Genomic DNA, 23,311 nt, shown 5'->3' with positions numbered 1-23,311 from the left:
CTATGCCAGGGGATCCTCTGAACTGGATGAGCATCATTTTAACACAGGGGTGGGCAACTATGGCCGGTCAGAAGGGGTCACATCTCTGTCCTGCGACCTTCTGGGGGGTATATGGACTATTGGAAAACAAAACTAAACATGGAAAGTGGCCAGAAATGTATTTCTGTTCTCAAAAATTGGTATTTTTTGATGTTCTAGTGCAGAAGAGGCCTTGCAACCTCTTTAAAAGTTGTACCTGGAGGCTTTTTTTTTTGGTCTCTATGGGAATGCTAGAGGTGGAAACATATTTAAGGGGCTGCATTTAGCCCATCCCTGTCTAAAGGGAAGGCTGTTTTGTGCTGACCCAAGATCACAATTCAAAAAGGATGTGGAGAAGGTAGAGTTTGTCTAGAGGAGGGTGACCAAAATGGTGAAGGGTCTGGAAGCCATGAAGCCCTGAGGAGAGACTTAGGGAGGTGGGGATGTTTAGCCTGGAGAAGAGGCAGTGAAGAGGCGATATGACAGCCATTAAGTATTTGAAGGGGTGTCATACTGAAGACTGAGCAGATTGCCGATGTATTAATAGGACATGGAGCTATGGGTTTGAACTACAGGAAAGGAAATTCCACCTCAACATTAGGATGAGCTTTCTGACAGTAAGAGCTGTTCGGCAGCAATATGCACCACTCTGTTCTGATCAGTCAGACTTCAGCTGGAATCCTGCATTCAGTTCTGGGCACAATTGAAAAAGGATGTTGGGAAGCCGGAGCGTGTCCAGAGGAGGGCCTCCAAAATGGTGAAGGGTCTGGAAACTACCAAGGAGCCTCTTGGGGAATTGCTGGGGATGCTTAGCCTGGAGAAGAGAAGGTCAAGAAGGGATAGCACAGCCCTGTTTAAGTACTTGAAGGAGTCTCACATTGAGGAGGGAGCAAGCTTGTTTTCTGCTGCTCCAGAGAAGAGGACCCAACGGAGCAATGGATTCAAGCTGCAGGAAAAGAGATTCCAGCTCAACATCAGGAGGAACCTCCTGACAGTAAGAGCCCTCTGACAGTGGAAGAGGTTGACTTGGGCGGGGCCTCCTTTGGAGGTTTTTAAAGAGAGGCTGGGTGGCCTTCTGTCAGATATACTTTGAGAGTTCCTGCATGGCAGGATGGGGCTGCATTGCATTGCCCTTCGGGGGGGGTCTCTCTTCCAACTGGTTCTTCATGGCTCTGACTCGGGGACCCCTCCCCTCCCTCCGCTCCCACGTGTTCCCCAGGGTCAGGTGGGGGCGGAGCCGCCCCTGATGGGAACGCCCCCTTCCCGGCCCGCCAGCCAATGGGAAGCGCGTGGAACGCTGCGCCTGTGTCTCAACGTTCTGAGCGAAGCGACTGGTTACAAAAGCCTAGAGGGGTCTGGACTCTGGGAGAAGGAGCCGGAGAGGGGCGCTCTCTTCCGGGAAGAAAGGAGGAGGAGAGCGAGAACAAGGGAAGCAGGGTTCCAAAGGGGGCTTGGCTTGGACTACAGCTCCCATCATGCCCAGCTGGAGGTGAAGGTGGTGGAGGAGCTGGACTCAGCCGCAAGCCACTTGGCAAAGGTGGGTATAGCTGCTCTCTCTCTCTCTCTCTCTCTCTCTGTGCCCTGGCAAACCAGTGTGGCGCTTTCCCTCCTCTCCTAGGGCTACTGCTTTCAAGCCACACTCTCTCAGCCTCCATGGCAAACCCCTTCCAAACTGCATGGTTCCTGGGGTTGTTGTTGTTGTTGTTGTGTGCCTTCATGCCCATTTCTGATTAACAGTGACCCTATTGCAGGGTTTCCTTGGTATAACTTGGTTTTCTTCCTCTGAGACTGAGAGAATGTGGCTTGCCCAAAGTCACCCCATAGAGCTTCTTCCATGGCTAAGCAGGATTTGAACCCTGGTCTCCCAGGGTCCAGGGTCCAATCTGCACTCATTAATACTTGTTGCCTTCTTAACCATACTCTTGACCTCACTTGGCCTGGTTTTCATCTGTGAGATATTGGATAGTATGCAATATGGGATATGAAGGAGCCTAACCGTATGATTTACTAAAACGTTGGTCTTTCCCTCCGCTTTTATTCCCAGCTCTTACTCAGTGGTGCCAGTCCTCCTTTGCCAACCTGGAGGGGCACATTGTCAGCCCATGGCCCGCCACAGCAAACTCCAGAAACAGGTGCTGGCGCTGTACCGAAGCTTCCTCCGGGCCGGCAAGGACAAGCCGGGGTTCCTGCCTCAGATCCGAGCCGAGTTCCGGAAGAGCGCCCAGATCCCCCGGTCGAACGTCATGCTCATCGAATACCTGGTCCGCCGGGGGCAGAGGCAGCTGGAGCAGCTCCAAAACGCTCACACCAAGCAGATGGGGGCCTTTGTCAAAAGGCAAGAGGACCAGCGGTGACCCTGGAGACTCCCCTTGAAAGGAAGCAACACTCATCCAGACTTGTACAGGGTTAATCCTTTCTTCTGGGTGCTGAGTTTTAGGATGTGTCAGGCATCAGCAGAACCAACTGGACTAAACAGGGGTGTCTCTTTCAAACGGAGACATCCCTTGAAGCTGACTCCCCACAGTCTGCAAAACTATGGCTGTTACTGGAGAGCGATCCTTTGGTTCCCCTTGTTGCTCAGTTTATTTAATCCTTCCTTTACGTGAACCAAGAGCAAACCTTTTCTACAGATACACAAAGCTGTTTCAGACTAGTTGCACTCCTGAAGCTTACTCTTGAGTAACTACACACAGTGTCACTCTTGTTTTGCCTCTGTGGCTGATTTAGGCCTGGTGTGCATTGGCTGCATTGTGTCTGTTTAGCACCCTTTTGTTGGAAGGGACAAGAATTAAACTGCCAAAGAAAGGGTGTTTCTTTGTGCTTGTGTGCACACGTGTGTCACATATATTCATTTGCTGATGCTTTCAGATTTATAGTTTACGGTGATTCCCAAACTCTAGTCTTCCAAGGGTTTTGGACTTCAGCTCCCAGAATCCCAGGCCATTGGCCAAGATGGCTGAGGCTTCTGGGAGCTGAAGTTCCAAAACACCTGGAGCACCAGAGTTTGTGAATCACTAGAACAAGGGAGGGTTAGTTGCCTTGTTGTCACTGCATGGATGGTTTCTGCGCCACGCGAGCAATGAGGATCCCATGGTCTGCATGAGCGCTTGATATCAAAAATGCACCAAACACTGATGCAACATATTGGTTGGCACAATAAAAGTATCACTATAGTTTTTTGTGGGGTTTTCAGGCTCTGTGGCCATGTTCCAGAAGAGTTTCTTCCTGACGTTTTGCCAGCATCTGTGGCTGGCATCTTCTCTGAACATGAAAGCAATTTTAATAAGACCCTTCCTCCATTTACAGAATATAAGAGGCACTGTACGTCTTGGAAGAAGAACCGCACTGTACAGGAATGTTTTCTAAGTGTCATTCAAAGACTGCAGTTGGTTACAGCTGCTGAAATAAAATTGCCCTCTTTAAAATACGCCTTAACGTTGTTGGGTGTATTTCTGTTTACTTTCTTGGGCAGCCAATGCGACGGGCTTTTCTGAAAGCCTTGGGCTGTGTTACCTGAAAGTAATCCCTATCAAACACGGTGCAATGGGAGTAAATACCCACGGGGTTGTACTGTGACGCTCGGGCTCTAAGGTAAAACCACATTAAACTACTCATGGTATTAAAAACATACTCTCTAAAAAAGATGTCAAAAAATTAATATCGTCCTTGCAGTCGCTAGTATACCCAAGTCCTGAGCCTCTGCTTCTGGATCCTAACTGATCTGCCCCCCACTTTCACAAAGTCTATATAATCTTTGGTAGGGTGAGTCCACTTTCTGCGTACAAACACTTGTGGTTGTTGTTGTTAACCCTATCATGGGGCTTTCTTGGCATGTTTCTTCAGAAGGGGTTTGGCATTACCATCCTCTGAGTCTGGGAGAGTGTCCCTCAGTAGGTTTACATGGCCAAACCAGGATTCAAACCCTGGTCTCCTGCGTTCTAGTCCCTTGCTCAAACCACTACACCTTGCACACAAACAAAATGAATTGGCAAGTTTCCTACAAGTTACGGGCAGCACCTGCGAATTCTGTGTTGACCAAGAAATTCACCACCTTAAATCTAGACAGGCGTAATGGAAATTGATATGCTTATCTGGGAAGGAAGAGGGCAAAGTTCCTTATGGGTAGATGGTGGCAGGGGGGTGCCCTGCCCTAACCAGCGCTAGGCACTCCTGATTCCAAGGTCTCCCTGCAAGTAAGTAGACCTCCTGCCTTTGCATGGGTTGGGTATTGCTGGGCTCAGGAGTAAGAAGGCACAGCAAGTTAACCAAGACTCCTTGAAGTCATAGGTGTGCTTTTGTTCTGCTTGTCAGCTTGCCAAGTTGGCATCTGATTTAAAACATGGCTATTTAGAAGTGGTTTATTCCTTAAGTCATTGTAATGTTGTTGTTTTTTTTAAAGCTATACTGAACTTGTTTTAAATTGAGTCCCAGTTCTGGGGAAAAGGTGGTACAGTATAAATAAAGATAACAACAACAACATCAGTTTATGCACTCAACTATATTTACTAGCAGGGAAGTTGATCTTATATTGTGGGTTGAAGGGGGGGCTTATTTCCAGGCTATAATGCTTATTTCCTTAGCAGTAAATACCATGGGTTGCATCATGCTTTATTTCCATCTAAGTGCACATGACACTCCTTAAGAGCAGCTGCCAGGGCTGGGAAGGGAGTGCTCAGTTTCAGGGTGGGTACCATGTCCTTTTCCCTGCTCCCACTTAAATTATATCTTTACAAGTGGGGCTTTGCTCCCCTTTCGGCACATTCATGTGTGTGGCTGCTAATGCAGAAAAGGAACAGCGTTGCTAATATACCTAATGGACAACCCAGGTGTTATGCCTGCATTTAAACAGTGCTTTAGGCATGTTTGCCTCCTGCTCCCCAAATTAATGCTCTTTCTTGTTTGACGCAATAAGTCTGTATTTTGCCTTTCTGAGGGTGAACGCAGCAGACCCAAATGTAACTCCTCCAAGTTCTATAGTTTGAAAGGCAATGGCAAACCCCTCTGAACAAATCTTGCCAAGAAAACCCTATGATAGAGTCGCCTTGGGGTCGTCATAAGTCAGAAACTACTTGAAGGCACACAGCAACAACAATAAGAGCAACAAGCCTATTAAGTTGGGCATTTTTTCTCCTTGGTATTGAGGTTTTGCTTCATTTGACTCTAACTGAAGGCTCAGAATTTTTCCCATGTTGCGTTCACAACTATAATTCTGCCTTGCATGATGGCTTCAGACTTCTTCCCTGTTTTCCTTCTTTTCTTAGTTTATTCATCCTTTTAAAGCCCTGTTTATCCCATTCTTTGGCTTAAAAAACCTTCCAGACTCTTGAGAAGGAACTCTCAGAGTGATGGCGATGGAAAGTTTAGAGGAACAGCATACAATCGAATAAAACAACCCAAAAGGCAAAGGGGAAGCGGATGGGGAGAAGAGGCAAGTGAACACAAAGACAGGTACCCATCCTTACCTGAACCCTGGCATTTACCTAAAACTGGCCACAGATTCCAGTGTGAAATCTTAAGAAATCCACACACTGCTTCTGATAAATCCATGCAGTGATTCTGATGGGAAATCCAGGTGTCCAGGCTAAATGTAAAACCTTAGGAATTCAAGCACTGAGACTGATGTAAAATTGAGATGTTGGTTTGAAGTAAAAGTCAGCCATTGAGACAGCATTTCTTACAAATTCAGGTGCTGAGTCTCGCAGGTAAATCCTCACAAATTCCAGAACTGGGGAAAAAAGAAGGGCATGGCACTTGGTGCCAACCGGGTCAACAGAGTTACTCCTCCTTTCCTTCTTCCTCTGGACAGACTTGGCATCCATTGTGCCAAACGCAGCAGCCTGAATAAGCCCCTTCTTCCATGTGGGATCAAGTAGCAACTCTTTCTCAGATTGCCTTGTTTCAGACTATAGTTGGAAGGTCACCTGTTTGCGGGGAAAAGACGAAACACCTTGCCAGGTAGAAGGCAATAAACTCAGCTTCCAGTTCCTTTTTTATTTTATTGCTGGGCGGTGGTTCAGAAAGGCAACTCCTCGGTGGCAGCCAAAGCTGAGAAACCTTTACAAGAAAAAACCCTACAAACTCCAAAATCCCAGGGCAGCATAGGGAGGGGTTCTGGGACTTGCAGTCCAAAAAGTAATGTTTCCAAGCTTTGTGGCTGCTTCAACCCATACCAAAGACCATAATAAATAATGTTAGTACCTATAGCCTGTGCAGATAACTTGTTGTTGTTGTGTGCCTTCAAGTCATTTCCGATTTATGGCAACCCTAAGGTGACTCTATCATGGGGTTTTGTTTCAAGATTTGTTCAGAAGGAGTTTGCCTTTGCTTTCTTCCGAGGCTGAGAGAGCGTGACTTGCTCACGGTTACTGAATAGCCAAACAGGTATTCAAATCCTGGTATCCAGTGTTGTAGTCCAATACTCAAGCCATGCTGGCTGCTAAGTAAACCAAGATAAATCTCCACACACACACAATGTAGGCCTGAATATTTGACATTTCCAAACCATCTGCTAATGTCGTTTTCCTCGTCGTTGAGGCTTCTGCTGCCATTGGTCTTAACTGGAAGTACAGAATGTTTCCCAGGTTGCATTCACACATGTAATTCTGGTTTGCGTCATGGCTTGAGAACTCTTCCCTATTGTCCTTCTGTCTTTAGGAAAAGCATCTCTGGACATTCAACCTTTGATAACTCTGTGGCTGACCATCACGATGCTCAGGCAGACCAGAGGTAACCAGGGTCACTCTGCTTCAGGGGATATACGTACCTATTGCTGCATCCGCACGGCAGAAATAATCTGGTTTGATACCACTTTAACCACCATGGTTCAATGCTATGGAATTTTGGCGACTTGTGGCACCAGTGTATCTCTCCTCCCCTTTCTTCCTTGGTTCTCAGCTTATTCCATTGATGCAAACAAGTAGTTTGTACTTCACTAACTAAGCGGGAAGCAAGGATAAGAGAGGAGAGAAAAGAATCTTGCCTTTCCTAGGAGGCCCAAGCAAAAGCAAACTGCAGTAGCTTCTCTCACCCTCTTCCTCATTAATAACTATTGCCATCTTAACCACACTCCGATGTTGTTTGGCCACACATGTCCTGGTTTTCAGCTCAGAAATGTTGGGGTATGTATGGTGATCCCATCAGTTTTTGCCCAAGGCAGCAAAATATCCTGGGCCAGCTGTGAGATGAAGAATTGGAACTTGGATTTGTCACTTCCATAAAGCATTATAGGAAGCCCACATAACAGATCAATTTAACCCATTGTGGGCACACACACACACACACACACACACACACACACACACTGACTCTATCATGGGATTTCCTTGCCATTTATTCGGAGGAGGTTTGCCATTGCCTTCTTCTGAGGCTGTGAGCATTTTAGCCCATTACTTCTGTATTAAGAGAGCAAGTCCAGTGGCACTGCAGCCACAAATGATCCCCATCTGGTTTGTTATAAGCTTTCTCTTTTGTTTTGACCAATGTTGTTGCCGACGCAGAATTCCAGAACAAGGACGATGCCTACTGTTTTTCCTTGGCCAAAGCCCTCTATTGTGTTGCCACTCCAGTGACGGTTGGGTTTTACGCACCATGGGGACACTGTAAAGGATTTCTCTTGGACAGGATTCGAGGTGAGTGCTTGTTCTTTCTGGTGAAGACTAATGGAAGGAGATGCTCTTTGCGCAGTTACACAAGTCTGTAGGGGTAGCGTGTGTTTCCATGTTGCCCTGCCCTGCTTTCAAGAGACAGATGAAGGAGGGAGACTAACATTCTTTGCCCTCAGGACCATTTGGCATCCTCTTGCTATCCCTGCTATTATTCTCTTTATGCCCGGCCTTTCCTCTCTTGAATAATCTGGTCAAATAGTAGTTCATTAAATTTTTTACCAAACCAAATTGTGATGCATTAAACAAAAATCACATCATATTCTTTGAGCTAGATTGATTGATTACATTTTCATCTTGCTTTTCTGCCACGAAAGCGTTCAAGGTGGCTAATGAATGCTCTTAAAAACATATTAAGCAATAAAGTGTTTAAAACCACCATGATGAACATCAAAACAGTCTAAATGGCCAGTTTGAGGAAATATATCTTCACACCTTTTCTAAAAGGGCCCTAAAAGATTAGCATAATCTGTGGCCTAAAGTCCTTCCTTTCCATCTCAGGTTACATGCGTCATCAATCGTGGAAGAAAGACCAGCAGGAATTCCACCGGACGGGGTTGAAACAGCGAGGGACTTCTGGTTGGGAGCTGGTCTCCATCGTCTTCCTTATGATTTTCTACCGTCCCGTCCTGACCCCACAACACAAGCAGAGGAAGAACGTACAGCACATCTTTATTAACTTTAGTGCCTGGGAGTACGCTGGAAGTGACCAGCTTTGGGCAGGACTCATTACTGCCCTGTGCGATGGCATCGAGAGCCACTTTGGCCTGGTCCCTATGAGTGTCTACCGGGCCGTGGGTCGAAAGTGTGGCATTGTCGAGGCCCCTCTTTCCAAGGAATGGATCAGCAAGAAGTACCTCTGCCTACCCCTATGGGCTGCAATCCTTCTGGTGGCTGGTGTAGGCATTGGAGTGGCCATCCTCATCTTTCTGTATGGCATCCCGTTTGGCAACACTTCTGGGGATGCCATTGCTGTGGTTGAGGGTGTTGGGGCCACAGCAGTTGGAATCACAGCAGCGGCCGCCATCAGGATGGGTGTCATGGTGGTGCGGAACGTGGTCATCACCCAGAAGGCCCAGCTGGAGAGGCAGATGAACCGGACAGACCTCAGTGCCCAACTTGGCTTCATGAGCAACGTCAAGAGGGAAGTCAAGATCATTGCCAAGTTTCTCCAGTTCATGGAGATCTTCCAGCGGAGGAAGCTCCGAGTGGTACTGGAGATCACCAGCCTGGACCGCTGTAACCCTGATAAAGTGGTGGGCGTTCTTGACGCGATGAACATCCTCCTCTCGGACTATGAGGCTCCGTTCATCTCCATCTTGGTGGTGGACCCGAGTGTGATTGTGGACTGTGTGGAAAGCTCCCTGTACATGAAAGGGATGGCCAACAATGGCTACGATTACCTCAACCGCATCATCACCTTGCCCTTTTCAGTCCCCAAGACAGACAGAAACACCAAGATACAGCTGATCCAGAGAATGGTAGACTATAGGGAGGAGCAAGAGAAAAGTCTTGAAGATGATGAGGAACTGGGTGAGGACTTCCAGCAGAAGACTGAAACAAAGGTTCTTAATGGCTCACAATTGTGCTGTTGCCACAAATCTGCCGATCAGAACATGCCCAGAAAAAGCAGGGACAACAGCCAGATGCCTTTAGTGGTGGTCAGTTCTCCTAGGCAGGAAGAGCCATTGAAGAGAAGATGCGGGAAAGGCTTCAAAGCCAAAGATTTGATCCAGGAGGCCTTTGAATACCTGCTGGATGAAAGCATGAAGGAGTACGTGACAGACAACATGCTGCAAATGAAACGGATCATCAACACCATCTGTGTCACAGTCAGGCTCATGGCAACGGAGGTTCCTCGAGACAAGCTTTGTCCGAAGAAGGTGGCATCCTGGGTGCTTCTAGTCAACCAGTGGCCTTGCCGACTGAGCTGGATATTGCAGTGCATTGAGGATGATGAGCAGATGGGCCGCTTCTGTATGGGCCCAGGTTGCCAGCTCAGCCCGGATTTCTTTCTGTGGGAAGTGTATGAGAAGTACATGGAAGAGCTGGACATGATTAAAGCCCAGCTGGAGAAGATGCTGGAGCTGGACGGGGACCCAGAGCTTTTCCACAGCTTCCTTTGCGGACGGTTCCGGGTGGAGGACGCCAACTTCTTCCTCCCCTACACAGTCAACCTGGATTCATCCTTGAAGAGGCAAATGGAGCTCTTGCGAGGCAGCCGCAGCCTCAACCGAACCAAGAAGTCTCACGGACCTTCCAAATGCATCCTGTTGGGGATGTCAGTAGACGAAATCTGCAAGGAGGTAGGTGAATATGTGTGGAATCATAGAGTTGGAAGGGACTGCCAGGGCCATTAAACCTAACCCTTTGCCATGCAGGAATGCACAGCTAAAGCACCCTTGAGTGGTGGGCCATCTAAGCTCTTTCCAAAGAAGGAGACCCTTCCACTCTCTGAGACATTGCACTCCACTGCAAAGAGTGCTTAATAGTCCTAAGGATTGGGTGGAATCTCTTTTCTTGTAATTTGCATCCATTCGTTCACATTTAGTCTCTGGAGCAGCAGAAAAGAAGCTTGCTTCATCTACTTCTTTTTTCTTGCTTGCTTTCTTACAGATGGACAATCTTTCTCTGAAAGAGGAAAATGCCCGGCGGTATAAAGAGAGACTGAGGGAGCACCATCTGGACGGGCGAGCACTGGTCTACAGCAACCGAAACGAGATCAAGGATGCTCTGAGCATGAGCCTTGGCGAATGGATGGCCTTCAGCATGTATTTTCTGGGTTCTTTCTCTGCCCAGGGATTCTTCCCTTCAGCAACCCCTGCTGAAAAAAGACGGCTAGGCTTTCAAGAGAGCACTCCCAACGGAAGCAAATGGTCCTTATCCAAGGAAAATAGTCACAGGTAAAACCTCCCTGAATTAGTTCCCCTCCAGGTAAGTTGGACTACAACTCCCATCGCTGATAAATTGACTTATACTGTGCCTGGACTTTCTATAACAACTTTGCTTATTTATTTCCATTGATGGGTTCAGTTCGGTACTGAAGAGAGGCGATGGGAGTCCTCTATTGCAGACAAGCAGCTGAGCTCCACATCTATCTTTGTTTGAAGGTCCCAGTTTGTTTACGTGCTTCATCTGCATATCGTTTACATAAAACACTGTCTGTTTTAATTGGTGGTTAAACAGTACTTCACTTGATTAGCTGGTAAAGGAGTGGTTTTAATCAGAGGCAGTGAAAGTGAGGGGCATTCCTGTTTGATTTTGGGAAATATATTGATTTCTGGTGTGTTATTCAAAGAAGGATATATATATATAGAGAGGGAGAGAGAGAAAAGGGGAGGAAAAGGGGAATTATTACTTGATTACTCTCACATTCTCCATTCAGTATCTCAAAAGAAAGCAGGGGCTTTTCACTAAACAGCCAACAGACAAAGGCTGCTGAATGTCAGTCGTCTGAATGGTTGTGCCTCTGTTGAGAGAGGTATAAGAATATGGGAACTATCACTTGAATTAGGGTGCTGCCTTATCCAGATCTTAGAAATGTTTGTAGAATTATAGTATCATAGAGTTGGAAGAGACCCCAAGGGTCATCCAGTCCAACCCCATTCTGCCATGCAGGAATACATCATCAAAGTATGATGCAAGAGACTGCCTACATTGAGGATCATCCTCTGCACATGCTCTACTTTGAACTCACAATCAATGCACCGCTGTGACAGATGGCCCTCCAACCTCTGTTTACAAACCTCCAAAGAAGGAGACTCCATCACACTCCCAGTAAGCATCTTCCATTGTTGAACAGCTCTTACTGTCAGGAGGTTCTTCCTAATGTTTAGGTAGAATGTGTTTTTCTGTAGCTTGAATCCATTGCTCCATATCCTATTCTCTGGCACATCAGAAAACAAGCTTGCTCTATCCTCAATGTGACATCCCTTCCAATACTTTAAAAGGACTGTCATATCACTTCTTAACCTTCTCTTCTCCAGGCTAAACATCCCCAGCTCCCTAAGTCACTCCTCATTGGGCTTCAAGGTTTCCAGATTTGATTCATATGTTCTCTCTAGGAATATCTAGGTCCTCCAGGGCAACTCTATGGTCCAACTTTAACTAAAAGTTGCACTGAAAGACCTAGAGATTCCTAGAGAGGACACTCTGCTAGGCCTTTGTAGCTTCTCCAGTGTGGTTCTATGGTCAGTGTCCGTCGGACGTTGACCATAGAGTTGCACTGGGAGACCTAGAGATTCCTAGAGAGGTGTCCTCTCAGGTAAAAACATGGTGTTTGTTTTTGTTATTTGCAGTTTTTCCATATTCACGAGGGTCTTGTGCCCCTAACCCTAGCAAATAGGAAGGGACAAGTGTGTGTGTGTCTGTGTGTGTGTGTGTGTGTGTATATATATATATATATATATATATACCTATATGAGAGCCAGTGTAGTGGCTTCAGCATTGGATTATGACTCTGGTTCGAATCCCGCCTCAGCCATGTAAACTCACTGGGTGACCTTGGGCAAGTCACACTCTCTCAGCCTCAGAGGATGGCTGTGGTAACCCCCCTCTGAAGAAACTTGCCAAGAAAGCACCCTCTTGGGGCTTCCTTATGTTGGAAACATGTTGAAGGAAGACTACAATAGCAGCAAATGTATAGAAGGACTCAGGCATTTACATTTCCTCTCTTTCTTTGCAATTTCTGTTAGATTAAGGGAAAACATTATGTTTATCACCTGGTCTGTCACTTCTTGTTGGACTGCAACTCCCATGATTAAGATGGACGCTGCAGTCCAACTACCTCCAACTTGGGCTGCTTCCACATTGCAGGAATAATCCGGTTTGACTAACTGTCATGGCTTCATGCTATGGAATTCTGGAAACTGTAACAGAAACAACTACCCTTCCCAGAATTCCATAGCACTGAGCCAGGGCACTTAAAGTGGTGTCAAAGCGTATTATTTCTGCAGTGCGGATGCAGTCTTTCCTCAACTAAAGGGGAACAAGGAAACGGAGGCAGGAGTCACTCTACACGTTCCTAGCTCTATGTTTACACTCCCTGCGAGGCCTAAAATGGCGGCGGATCCACCTTCTCCAATAAAGGACGCGCTTCCTCAGAAAACCATGTTCAAAACTACATGTCCCAGAATGCATGCTTCTCACAGGCCCCAAACTAACCTATCAACATGAGGAATGGGCCCATGAGCGCCGCCTTGCACGAGACGGACAAGTACTTCGACCAATCCCAGTGCGAGACGTCGCCCTATCGCTACTCTCCTCAGCAAGGGGCGGGAACTACTGAGAAGTGGCAGCGCGCAGAGCCTATCGGATGCGAGCACCGCCTTCCGCATCTCCGAGGCTAGCCTTTGAGGGCGGCGCTTGAGTACCGGCGCTTCAGTCCTGCGCCGCCATGGCGCTGAGCGGCGGTTGGTTGCGGAGGGCGGCGTCGCGGGTGAGGGGCGCCGGGCGGCTGCTGAGGGGCGAGGCCTGGGCCTGGAGAGGGAAGGGGCCGCCCAAGTATAGCTCCGGCCGTGGCCCCGGGCCTCCCGCCGTCTCCGAGCTCGACAAGGCCGACGCCTGGCTGCTCAGGAAGGCTCACGAGACCGGTAAGCAAGGAGGGGGGCTGGGAGGGAGGGAGGAGGTGCGCATGCGCGAGAGGGAGGGCGTGGCCATGGCGAAGGGGCGGGGTTATGATCTATGGGGCGGGGCTTGTGAATTCTGGGCTCTGTAGTTGTGAGAGTCATTTAGCCTTCTCTGCCAGAGAGCTCTGGGGCCACGAGAAACTACAATTCCCAGGGTTCCCTAGCAGTCAGCCAGGGCAGGTAAAGCGGTCTCAAAGTGGATTATTTCTGCAGTGTGTTTTGAACCCAAGTCTTATCAATATGTCACGATTTGATACAACCCTAGATGGCTTTATTTCCCTTTCCTTCCGCCAGGTTTCCTTTCCTGGTTTAGGAATGGCTTGCTGGCGACCGGCGTTGGAGTGATCTCTTACGTCCAGAGCGACATGGGGAGGGAAGCCGCTTACGGTAAGATACAAGGCAGCGGCTACGGAAGTGCAGTGGGCCCTCTGCATCCGCTGGTCTTAGGGGCACAGGACCCCATGGAAGGGGAAAACCCCAAATTCCCTGACAGAACACCTCTCTAGGAATCTCTAGGTCCTCCAGAGCAACTCCGTGGTCAACATCAGCCAGAACCTGACTATAAAGTCATGCTGGAGGAGCTACAAATGCCCAGGGAGGTGTCTTCTCTAGGTCCCCCAGCATGACTCTATGGTCAGCGTCTAGCAGAGTCCTGCTGGAGGGCCTAGAGGTTCCTAGAGAGAGCAGAGGCTGGATGGATGAGAACACAGAGGATCATCTCTGCTTCCAGGATATAGTACACTCTTGCCTTTCACCAGGAGACGGTTCCTTTTAAAATAAGAGCTAAAGTATGGTTCTTACATTGACCTATGGATAAATTGACCCAGTTCTTTTGGGCCAAATGTTTGACTACAGTGCTTAGACTTATACATGAGTCCAGTGGTTCCCAGACTCTGGTCCTCCAGGCGTTTTGGACTTCAGCTCCCAGAAGCCCCAACCATCATGGCCGGTAATCTGGGAGCCAACATCACAAACATCTGGACGGCCATAGTTTGTGAATCACTGGTATACACAGGTGTGCAACGCTCACTGACGGGCGTGAAAATGGCTTCTGCGGACTGTGTCTCATCTGCAGTTCCAGGAGCGTGGCAGGTTCTTCCAGGTTGTTGCTGCTGTGCACCAAATATGACCAATGCAAATGTGGGACTCCTATTTGAAATGCCCCTCATGCAGGATTTTGTCTAGACTTTGTGCTGTTTGACCATTAAAATCTGCAAGAGCTAATGGGCATTTTGTACTTCTCTGAATGGAGACAGGTCAGGAGACAAGAGGCTCTTAAAGAAGTTGTTTCCTTGCCATTTCAGAGGCTTAATAGCTTTGGTGATGTCACCTTCTGCAAATGGCCTCCAGAAGAGCAAGCGACTCAAGGGCTTTGAGAGTCAGGCAGGGACAGTTTGAGTTTGTGGCCTTGGAGCATTGGCTTGTCCCTGGGAAACTGAAGGTGGGGAAACAGAACCCATTTCGGAGTGCTTAAAAGTTCAGCTTCCCAGCACTGGCTGTTGGAGGCTGAGCTCTCTCCGTTGTGTAATCTCTTGGCCCACATTGCATGCACAGGAAGGAGTATGCGCAAAGAGGATGCTCACAGCAGGAGCAAATAAATATGTCCCTTGAATTGTGCCTGGTGAACTTGTTGAGCGTGTGCAAAACATGAAGTAGAATTTGACTTGGGCGTTTCTGAAGTAGGGAGAATGGAGACAAGGAGCAGGATTTGTTGTTATTGTGTGCCTTCAAGTCATTCCTGGCTTATGGCCACCCTAAGGTAAAGTGTCATGGGGTTTTCTTGTCCAGATTTGTTCAGAGGAGGTTTGACTTTGTCTTCCCCTGAGGCTGAGAGCATGTCACTTGCGCAAGGACACACAGTGAGTTTCATGACTGAGCAGAGAATTTAACCCTGGGCTCCAGAGTTGTAGTCCAGCTCTCAAACCACTCTGCCAGGCTGGGGCTCACGCATACGGTTTTTGTGGGGTTTTCAGGCTGTGTGGCCCTGATCTAGAAGAGTTTTTTCCTGACATTTCATGCCCATCAGTGACATTTACACACCTGATGTACTGTGTATATCAGTGAGAAACAGGCTGGCCCTGCTTAGTCCATGTTTGTGGACTCTTAAATTGAGCGACTGGCTTCAAAACAGTAGTTCTGAATTTTGCCTCCAAGGGGCAGTGGCTGTTCACACTGGAAACTGTGTTTATAGCCAGCATTTTAGTTCTGAATTATAAGTTCCAGGTGTGTGCGAAGGATGTTGCGATGGTAAAGAAAATAGTTCAGCTCAGTCTTTGTTTTGAGGAGAAGCAAGCAGAGTGGGCAAGACTGATGCTTTGCAGATTTGCCAGCGCTGGAGACTAATAAAGTAACCCATCCAACATATGTCCCTGGAGATGTGGGAGCTGTTGAGTGGTTTTGTCACAGATATGTAAACTAAATTTCTGGACATACACATATGTCTATCTGTGATAGATCCCTTTGTGAGTTTGTTGCTGCTGGAAACTAGTAACCTGTCCTAGCTAGTTAGGTACAGGTTTCTAGTTTCCATCAGCAACAAAGCTAGCTAGGTAGTTTGCTTTTGCTAGTTTCTAGATAGATAGCGTGTGTGTCCAGAAATCTAGTTTAACTAGCTGTAACAAAAACTACTTAGTGGCCCACCACAAATCTGACACTAGGTTTTCTATTCCCACCTAAAGGAGCTTTCCTTCTTGAGCAGAAGCCTTTGGGATTTGACATGCATTTATCTCTCATTACCTCAGTTCTCAGAGGATCCAGTAGTTACTCTCTGGAGCTAAGTTTCAGAATACAGGGAATGTAGCCCCGGTCGCTATGAGAACTCAGAGATAGGCCACAGTGTCTTCTCAGATGAATTTAGGAATAGGCAAGCTTTGGTGTCTTGCAAAACACTACCCCACAAAGAGCTCTGTGACACTTTAAAATTTGCATGGGACTAGACAACCTAAATAGGTCTGATTTATAATGAATATTTAATAATGAACAGAAATGAATTTCAGGGATTTCTCTCTTCTTCCACAAACATGCCAAAAGGCAGGAGGCTGCGATTATGGAGTGCTGAGGCAGTTGGCATAGTCACTGAGAAGTGCTTTCCCAGACGGTTGATCTCTCCTGCTCTTCCTAGGTTTCTTCATCCTCGGTGGGATCTGCGTCTCATACGGCAGTGCCTCCTACCTGGTCAGCCTCTTCCTCCTCCGCCGCACCATGATGCTGTCCTTCTCCACAGCGCTTCTGAACTGCACCGCTGTCACCACAGTGGCCCTGTTCTGGCTGTGCGCCATCTCCCTCTACATTGGCCGGCTGGAGGTGGAGATCATCCAGGACGACCCCAGCGACAAATGCCAGGATAAGAAGAAGGAGGACGGCAAGTCAGAGAAGTGAAGGCCAGCTCAGCGTTTGTGGACAAACCCTTGGGAATGCAACAAACTCTGTGGACTGACTCTGATGGCAGCCTACGCGACACATTTGGGTCCTTCTGCCCCTTGGGGCAAAGGGCAAAAAGGAGAGATGGCAAACGACAGTAGAGCGGGATGTGTTTGCTGCTTTGTATTTATTTCTGGTTTTCCAGATGAGCTCTGGAAAGTGACAGTTGCAAAAATCAGATGATTGGGAAGACAAAGAATTGCTCAAAGGGAGTTCTGCTGAGCTGGTGAGCCAGCCTCCCACCTGGAAGCATGCATTTTGGCTAAGCTGGGGCAACAGAACAAGTGACTATTCTGTTGAGGTCCAGGCTCTTGCTCTGCCCCCACTTCCCTTACAAATTCTGAAGCCATGTTCAACTAAAAATATCCACATAATGGCCCGTTTCATTTGTACCCCCGATACACAGCTTGCCTCTGCTTTGCTAGTGTTACTTATGCTCCAAATCCATCATCATTGCATGTCAGAAGTGTATCTCTTCTGCCATTGCAGCACCCCCTCTCTCCACCTGTCAAGATCAGTTGAAATTTGTATTAAAGATACTAAACTCTGTCAGTTTGTCTCTGCCTTTTGGGTGTGGGAGGGGCAGGAGATTGGAGATGGTGCTTCTTCCTGTCAGTTAAGTCAAAATGGATATACAGTCACCCCTCATGTTCAGCTGCTAGAGGTTGGTCATACAATCACGCTGGAGGACCTACAAATGCCTAGAGAAGTAGGAACCTCTAGGTTCTCCAGCACTGCTCTATGGGACCTAGAGATTCCTAGAGAGAACATATTAATACAAATAATCAAATCAAAGCTGCAAACATGGAGGGCCAACTCTATATAAATAGGCTAAAGCAAACCTTGATTTGCCATTTTATATAAGGGACACCATTTTACTACATCATTGTGTTTACTGGGACTTGCACATCCATGGGTTTTGGTATTCACAGTGGGTCCTGGAACCAAACCCCAGCAGATAGTATATATGCCATGAAGTAGGGCAAAATCTTACTGTCTTAACATGGTGGCTACATAACTTTACACATACATAGCTACGTCGCAGAAGCTTTCCCTATGTAGTAATGTCATAGTAGCCCCTTACTGAATATGGATATTGTACAATTGCTCAGTTCTGTTTCCCACCGATGTAAGCCCCCTTATGTAGGCACAAGCCCCATATTACATGCCAGCCAGTATCTTAAAAACCACAAGAAAGAGTTTACCAGGTCTTCTGAAATCTGTTCAGAAGGCAGGAGATAAGAGTCCATGTATGTTTTATTTTCTCTGAAATCCCAGATTGCCGAAAGAAGCAGCCGAACGTCAACAAGTGAACAGTGGAAACTACATTCATCTATCCAATGAGAACAGTAGGTTAATAAAAAGAAAAACATAAACACACACACAGATCTTTAGTGACCAGTTATACAGAAAAAGACCAGTGTCCCAAGTGCTACTGCCTTGCTGTGGGTCTTCCCCCACATTTCCCACTGAATTGTCTTATTCCTCACCTTGAGTAAGTGCTAAGCATTGGGGCTTACGTTTTGAAAACCTTTTTAAGTGCTGTTATACCACACAATGGTCTCTTTATGTGCCAAATAGGATGGTGGGGTTGGGAAGGAGTTTTATTTTTTATTTATTATTTTATTTAATAATAATAATAATGTTTATTTATATACCGCTTTTCCAAATTAGATCAAAGCGGTGTACAACAAGGAAGTACAATACAAAGTTAAAATAAAACATAACAGGCCTCTCTCCCCCTCAAGATGGTGGTCGGAAGGAGGGCTTTTTCTTCTTTCAGGCAGGCAGTTGGAGCTTGCCTGCCTCTCCCCCCCAAGATGGTGGCTGAAGGGAGGGCTTTTCTTCTTTCAGGCAGGCAGTTGCAGCTAGCCTGCCTCTCTCCCCCCAAGATGGTGGCTGAAGGTTTTGCCCCAGGGTCTGGAACGTGGGGGCTTTCTCTTGCCTGATTGCAAACTGAAGTGAGACCCGAATTTACACAAAGATGGGAGAAACAGGAGTAACCTTGCTGGCCGGCACCAGCATGTTCACTCCTAGCAGTGGCTAAGCAGATGTTTCCAAAAGCTCACAAACAGGACATGCTATTGGAAACAGGCATCTTGTTCTCTACAGCATCTGAGGCTCAATGCCAGACTTACATTTTTTTGACCATGGCTAGCCACTATTGATGGATAAACAGGGAAAATAAAAGGTCCAATGTAGTAATCAGAATAGTGGGTGAAGCACTGAACCGCTCTCTAATATGGCTTCCCAATGGTTCAGAATTGCCCATTCCCAACTGGCTGGGAGTAGAGTGCTTGAACAATTTTGTGATCTAGAATTAGGAGTGAACAGCAACGTGGCCATGTTTCCTCATGATGCAAAATTACTCTTGGTAATCCCATTCGATCTCGGAAGCTAAAATGGGTCACCCTCGGTTAGTACATGGATGGGAGGCTGCTAACAAATACCAGGTTTTGTAGGCAGTACAGCCAAGCCCTCCTTATCCACGGATATTTTATCCATGGATTCAAGCATCCCCAGTTTGAAAATACTGGAAAAAGTCTAAATTCCAAATAGCAAACCTTTATTTTCTATATTATATAAGGGACACCATTTTGCTATGCCATTGTATTTAATGGGACTTGAGCATCCATGGATTTTGGAACCAAACCCCAGCAGATAACAAGGACCCACTGTATTTCAGAGGCAGGAACTGGCCATACCACCTCTTAAGGATTCCTTGCCTAAGAAAACCCTGCACAATTCATGGGGCTGCTGTATGTCGACAGGCAACCTGAAGGCAGGCGCACAGTTTAAACCACAAGGGTGTGCAAATAGCTTGAATGGAATCTCTCCAAACTTGGAGAGAAATGAGCATTAAAAAGGCAAATGTGGCTCAGTAAAAGCTGGGCTATTTTAGGTTCTTATAATTACTGCTTCATCTGCACTGTATTTTCTCACTTTCAGAAAGCTTTTTGCTGCTAGGCTAGGAAAGTAAGGCTGGATCCACACTGCAGAAATAATCCAGTTTGACACTGCTTTAACTGCCCCAGCTCAGTGATAGAGAATTCCCAAGCACTGAGCCAGGGCAGTTAAAGCAGTGTCAAACCAGATTATTACTGTAGTGCGGATGCAGTCTCTCACTCATATTCTCTCATGTACATTTCACTCAAAGGACTTGTAATCTGGTACCCCCAAGACTCCCAGCAACAATGTGCATTGCATTGCAAGGAGAGGCAGTAAGGAACCACTCTCCTCACTGATTGAAGTGCCAAAGATAAAAGGATAAGCTACTAATCCCTGGCTTTCAGAAGAGGGAAAGTACCAATCCAGCAAAGAGATGTTGCCAGAAAGGAAGTAGAATTAGGGCAGGTTCACGCACACTTAACACATTCACCCCATTTCTCATCATTCAATACCTTACAGCTGAACATGGGATCCAGTCCCAGGCATATACCAAGGGACAGTGCAATGTGGACTGAACAGAAGCAAACATTTAAGTGCTAATGTGATACACAATGTAAACACATGGGAGGAGAAGAGTTAAGGGTACCACTGCCCTGCTTTTCCTTTGCAAATCTACACATTATATTTGGGCAGTGGCTTGGATAACACAGGAATGCCCAAGGCCTGAACATAATCCTCCCCATCCACCCCTCTGTTGCCAGTTCCCCATGGCAGTGATAGAGGAATACATGGATCTGGAGTAGCAAGCAGATAGACAGACAGACAAACAAACAAACCATGTGGGAAACCACTTTCCTCTGCTTTGCATCTTTCCCAGAAAGGTTGCACCGATTCCCATTTTCTGTTTACATTGGGCTAATCTGAACTCACCCCACATCTCACATCACAACAAACAGCAGCAACAGCAGCTGGGTGGTTGGGGACCTGCAAAGCAAGGATCAGAAGCAAGAAGACGGTTACTCTACCCTTTCCTGTAGAGGCTTGGAAAGAGCTACAGAAAAGGTAGATACACAGGGATTTCTTGGAGGACGAATGATTTCTTCTCCCCGCTTTCAGAACACTTGGCGGAACACATTGGCACAGCACCGAGCTATCTTACAAAACGCTCGTGCGAGATCTTTTATAGGCAGCTCTGCCTGGTGCAGAGTTTGGCCATGGCAGAGACACCAAATTGAGTACATTTCATTCCCTGTGCTCAGTCCTCCTTGCGTTCCAGAGCCGACGCACTATGGAGCCCACCTCCGGCCACCGAGAAGGGCAGCGTGGAAAACAAGGAGTCAGTAGCAGCAAATGTTCCCCCTGAAATCTGGGCCAGGCCTGCAGAGTTCCCAAAGGGTGCCACCATGTTCAGCCGCTGCAAGTGGTGGTACATGAGTTCCCGGGACGTCTTGGCCTCAGCACTTCCGATGTCCATGAGACTGAGTGGGTGGGCGGGGGGCAGCATGTTGCTCTGCATGGCGAGGGTCATGTCGGCAGGGGCATACCGGATCGTGCTGGTGGTATATAGGCCCTGAGAGCCTGTCGCACCGGCATGTGGGTTGCCAAGCTGGTGGACCAGCGGCACCACCACGTTGTTTGTGTGGAAGCGCTGGAGTGCCTCCATCTCCGCCGGGTAGACTAGAGGGGTGAATGGCGTTGATGTGACTCTTTCTTCGCAGGGGGAGCCTGAGAGTGGGGGCGAGAGAGTGTCCGCAGAGGAAGGGGCTGGTGGAAGGGGCCGGGGAGAACTGCCAAACGGCCCTTTAGCTGCACCACTCTCCATCTCAGGAGGAGTGAGTACCGAGTCCGGGATGGAGACGTACAAATGGGAAGATCCATGCCTCATAGCAGGCTTCTCCAGGCTAAGTGCTTTGTTCACAGTGTAAGGGCTGCCCTTCTGGGCAGTCGGACAGGTCCACAGGCCCCCCTTGGCTCCAGGGACTTGCTCAGACTTGATATTAAGTGCTGGGTTGGCTTTGGGAGCCAAACTCTTCTGAGTCTGGATGACCGAGGTGAACTCTGATGTGCAGGAGCGGCTAGCACCTAGGGTCCTCCGTCCGCCAACCTTGCAGCCGTTGACTTTCCTAACTAGGGTCCCCCTGGGCTGTGGGAGGAGGTCCAACTCCGATGCACTGCCGCTGTCCGAATCCTCAGAGCTAGCCAAGGAGGCCTCCTTTGCCTCACCTGGTGGGCTCTCCGGCTGGAACTCCAGTTTGATGCGCTTTCCGGGGGGCCCTTCTACGTCGCTGCTGCCCCCTTCTTCCGAAGCCTCTTCATCTCGGTAGCTCATTTCAGGACCACTGGAATCGGTCTCCACCGTGTGGGAATGGCCCCCGACCTCCATCACACCCCTAGGATAGGCCTCCGCCAGGGACCCAGGTTTGTTGGGGGAGTAAAGCTTCCTTTGGCTACTCTCCTTAGCAAGGCTGCTCTCTGGAAAAAGAAGATAAAATATGGGAAAATTCAACAGGGAAGGCAGCATGAATCAATAGACTTGCACATGGCCTAGAAGGTGGATAGGTTTAATCTGCCAAATGAAATATTTATCATCAGTAAACCAGAGGGGACATTTTCGATTTTGGTTTTGTGCCACCTGCATAGCTAAGAATCATGACCGCAGGTACAGAAAAGCACAGAAGCATCCATTTTGGCACAGCGGGAACTCAGTCCCCTACTTTTGAGGAGGGTAAACCCACTTGGGACAGTCTCACATACTTTCCATGCAGCCAAATGGAGAGACATCGAGCAGATCTCAGAAATGTATGCTGCTTATTTGCAACTACGCAAGGGTGAATGACGTATTAAAATGACCCAGAAAAAAACCCCCAGAGATGATAAGCTGTGCTGGGTCCGGCCAAAGGCCTCTCCTCCAGCCTTGTGTAGCCGCAGTGGCTAACCAACTGACCCATTAGGAAGCCCATGAGCGTAGGTTTATTCACCTTTGAAATCTGCCCCCATTTCAGCCGTATCCGTCTGCTTTGCAGGGATTCCGGACAGTTGGAAGACATCCAGCACAGTGTTCTTATATTCAGGCTTGCTAGAAATAGATAAAATAAAAAACAGGAGACAAGAAAGGGAAAGGAAAGGATTAGAAGGCAAACATAAAAAGGGTGGGTGCGCATTCAACATTTGAGATGTCTTGCTCCCATGTCCCATCAAAGTGCATTGATCTCACTGGTGGGACACAGAGGAGACCCCCTCAGCCAACCTCAATCCTTGGACAGACATATATGGGGAAAGGCACTCTCTCAAGTATTGCAGCCTAAATTTACACCAGACCTTCCAACTGTCTTGATTTGGCAGGAATTGTCCCGATTCATTCTCTGTTATTTAACCTTTTCAGCTGCTTTTAAAACGTCCTGGTTTCTCTCTCCTTGAGGAGGAGAGAACACTGTCAATGAGTAGAAAAGGAGAGAGATGCTCTGGTGTTTCCTCCTTATCAGCGTTTGTTCATCAACAGCGGAGCATCCTTCTCCTTTTCTACCCATTTTACCAACAGGATGGAAGGCTGAGTCAACCTTGGATCAACCCGAGTCAACCTCTGGGATCGAACTCAGTTGGATCCCTTGAAACAGGGCAGGGAGTTGTGGCCATGTGAGATCCAAGAATCTGTGGCCAAGCATCCTTTTCAGGGTTGCAAAGGGCTGTGAGGATCCC

General features: G+C 47.6%; 4 protein-coding genes across 5 annotated transcripts in view; 3 read left to right on the top strand and 1 right to left on the bottom strand.

Annotated features, from left to right (window-relative positions):
* The first annotated feature begins 41 nt into the window (after positions 1-41).
* On the top strand, positions 42-3,452 carry LOC149304617 (succinate dehydrogenase assembly factor 1, mitochondrial-like). The gene is made up of 2 exons (XM_089478334.1): positions 42-1,555; positions 2,063-3,452. The coding sequence occupies exon 2, from the start codon at positions 2,121-2,123 to the stop codon at positions 2,370-2,372; it is 252 nt and encodes an 83-aa protein (XP_089334460.1). The 5' UTR covers positions 42-1,555; positions 2,063-2,120; the 3' UTR covers positions 2,373-3,452.
* Positions 3,453-6,725: 3,273 nt separating this feature from the next.
* LOC149304616 (NTPase KAP family P-loop domain-containing protein 1-like) lies at positions 6,726-10,586 on the top strand. The gene is made up of 4 exons (XM_089479090.1): positions 6,726-6,744; positions 7,476-7,646; positions 8,181-9,985; positions 10,296-10,586. The coding sequence occupies exons 1-4, from the start codon at positions 6,726-6,728 to the stop codon at positions 10,584-10,586; spliced, it is 2,286 nt and encodes a 761-aa protein (XP_089335216.1).
* Positions 10,587-13,036: 2,450 nt separating this feature from the next.
* Positions 13,037-17,275, top strand: TMEM160 (transmembrane protein 160). 2 transcript variants are annotated; one of them, XM_089479024.1, is made up of 3 exons: positions 13,043-13,270; positions 13,601-13,693; positions 16,428-17,275. In XM_089479024.1, the coding sequence occupies exons 1-3, from the start codon at positions 13,075-13,077 to the stop codon at positions 16,682-16,684; spliced, it is 546 nt and encodes a 181-aa protein (XP_089335150.1). In that variant the 5' UTR covers positions 13,043-13,074; the 3' UTR covers positions 16,685-17,275. The 2 variants fall into 2 exon arrangements, with proteins under 2 accessions (XP_089335151.1, XP_089335150.1); XM_089479025.1 differs by lacking the exon at positions 13,601-13,693 and having other exon boundaries at positions 13,037-13,270.
* A 518-nt stretch (positions 17,276-17,793) lies between these two features.
* Positions 17,794-23,311, bottom strand: part of NPAS1 (neuronal PAS domain protein 1) — a 51,358-nt gene continuing 45,840 nt past the window's right edge. The window contains exons 11-12 of the mRNA XM_089478814.1: positions 22,594-22,691; positions 17,794-22,087 (exon numbers count right to left, since the gene is read on the bottom strand). Of these exons, the coding sequence (XP_089334940.1) occupies positions 20,871-22,087; positions 22,594-22,691 (1,315 nt within the window). The 3' untranslated portion in view covers positions 17,794-20,870. The remainder of the gene's footprint in view (positions 22,088-22,593; positions 22,692-23,311) is intronic.

The sequence above is a fragment of the Sceloporus occidentalis genome, unplaced genomic scaffold (assembly GCF_023333645.1).
Source record: "Sceloporus occidentalis isolate IW3139 unplaced genomic scaffold, rSceOcc1.0.p SCAF_13, whole genome shotgun sequence".
Classification (NCBI taxonomy): domain Eukaryota; kingdom Metazoa; phylum Chordata; class Lepidosauria; order Squamata; family Phrynosomatidae; genus Sceloporus; species Sceloporus occidentalis.
The sequence above is the reverse complement of the archived record's forward strand: the minus strand, read 5'-3'. Positions and strand labels throughout refer to the sequence as shown.

Bases quoted from the DNA above. Each gene is read 5' to 3' on its own strand.
- TMEM160 (XM_089479024.1), top strand. From the start codon at position 13,075: ATGGCGCTGAGCGGCGGTTGGTTGCGGAGGGCGGCGTCGCGGGTGAGG. The intron at 13,271-13,600 runs GTAAGCAAGGAG...TCCTTCCGCCAG, and splicing joins CAGGAAGGCTCACGAGACCG to GTTTCCTTTCCTGGTTTAGG. The intron at 13,694-16,427 runs GTAAGATACAAG...TGCTCTTCCTAG, and splicing joins GGGGAGGGAAGCCGCTTACG to GTTTCTTCATCCTCGGTGGG.
- LOC149304617 (XM_089478334.1), top strand. From the start codon at position 2,121: ATGGCCCGCCACAGCAAACTCCAGAAACAGGTGCTGGCGCTGTACCGA.
- LOC149304616 (XM_089479090.1), top strand. The intron at 7,647-8,180 runs GTGAGTGCTTGT...TTTCCATCTCAG, and splicing joins TCTCTTGGACAGGATTCGAG to GTTACATGCGTCATCAATCG. The intron at 9,986-10,295 runs GTAGGTGAATAT...GCTTTCTTACAG, and splicing joins TAGACGAAATCTGCAAGGAG to ATGGACAATCTTTCTCTGAA.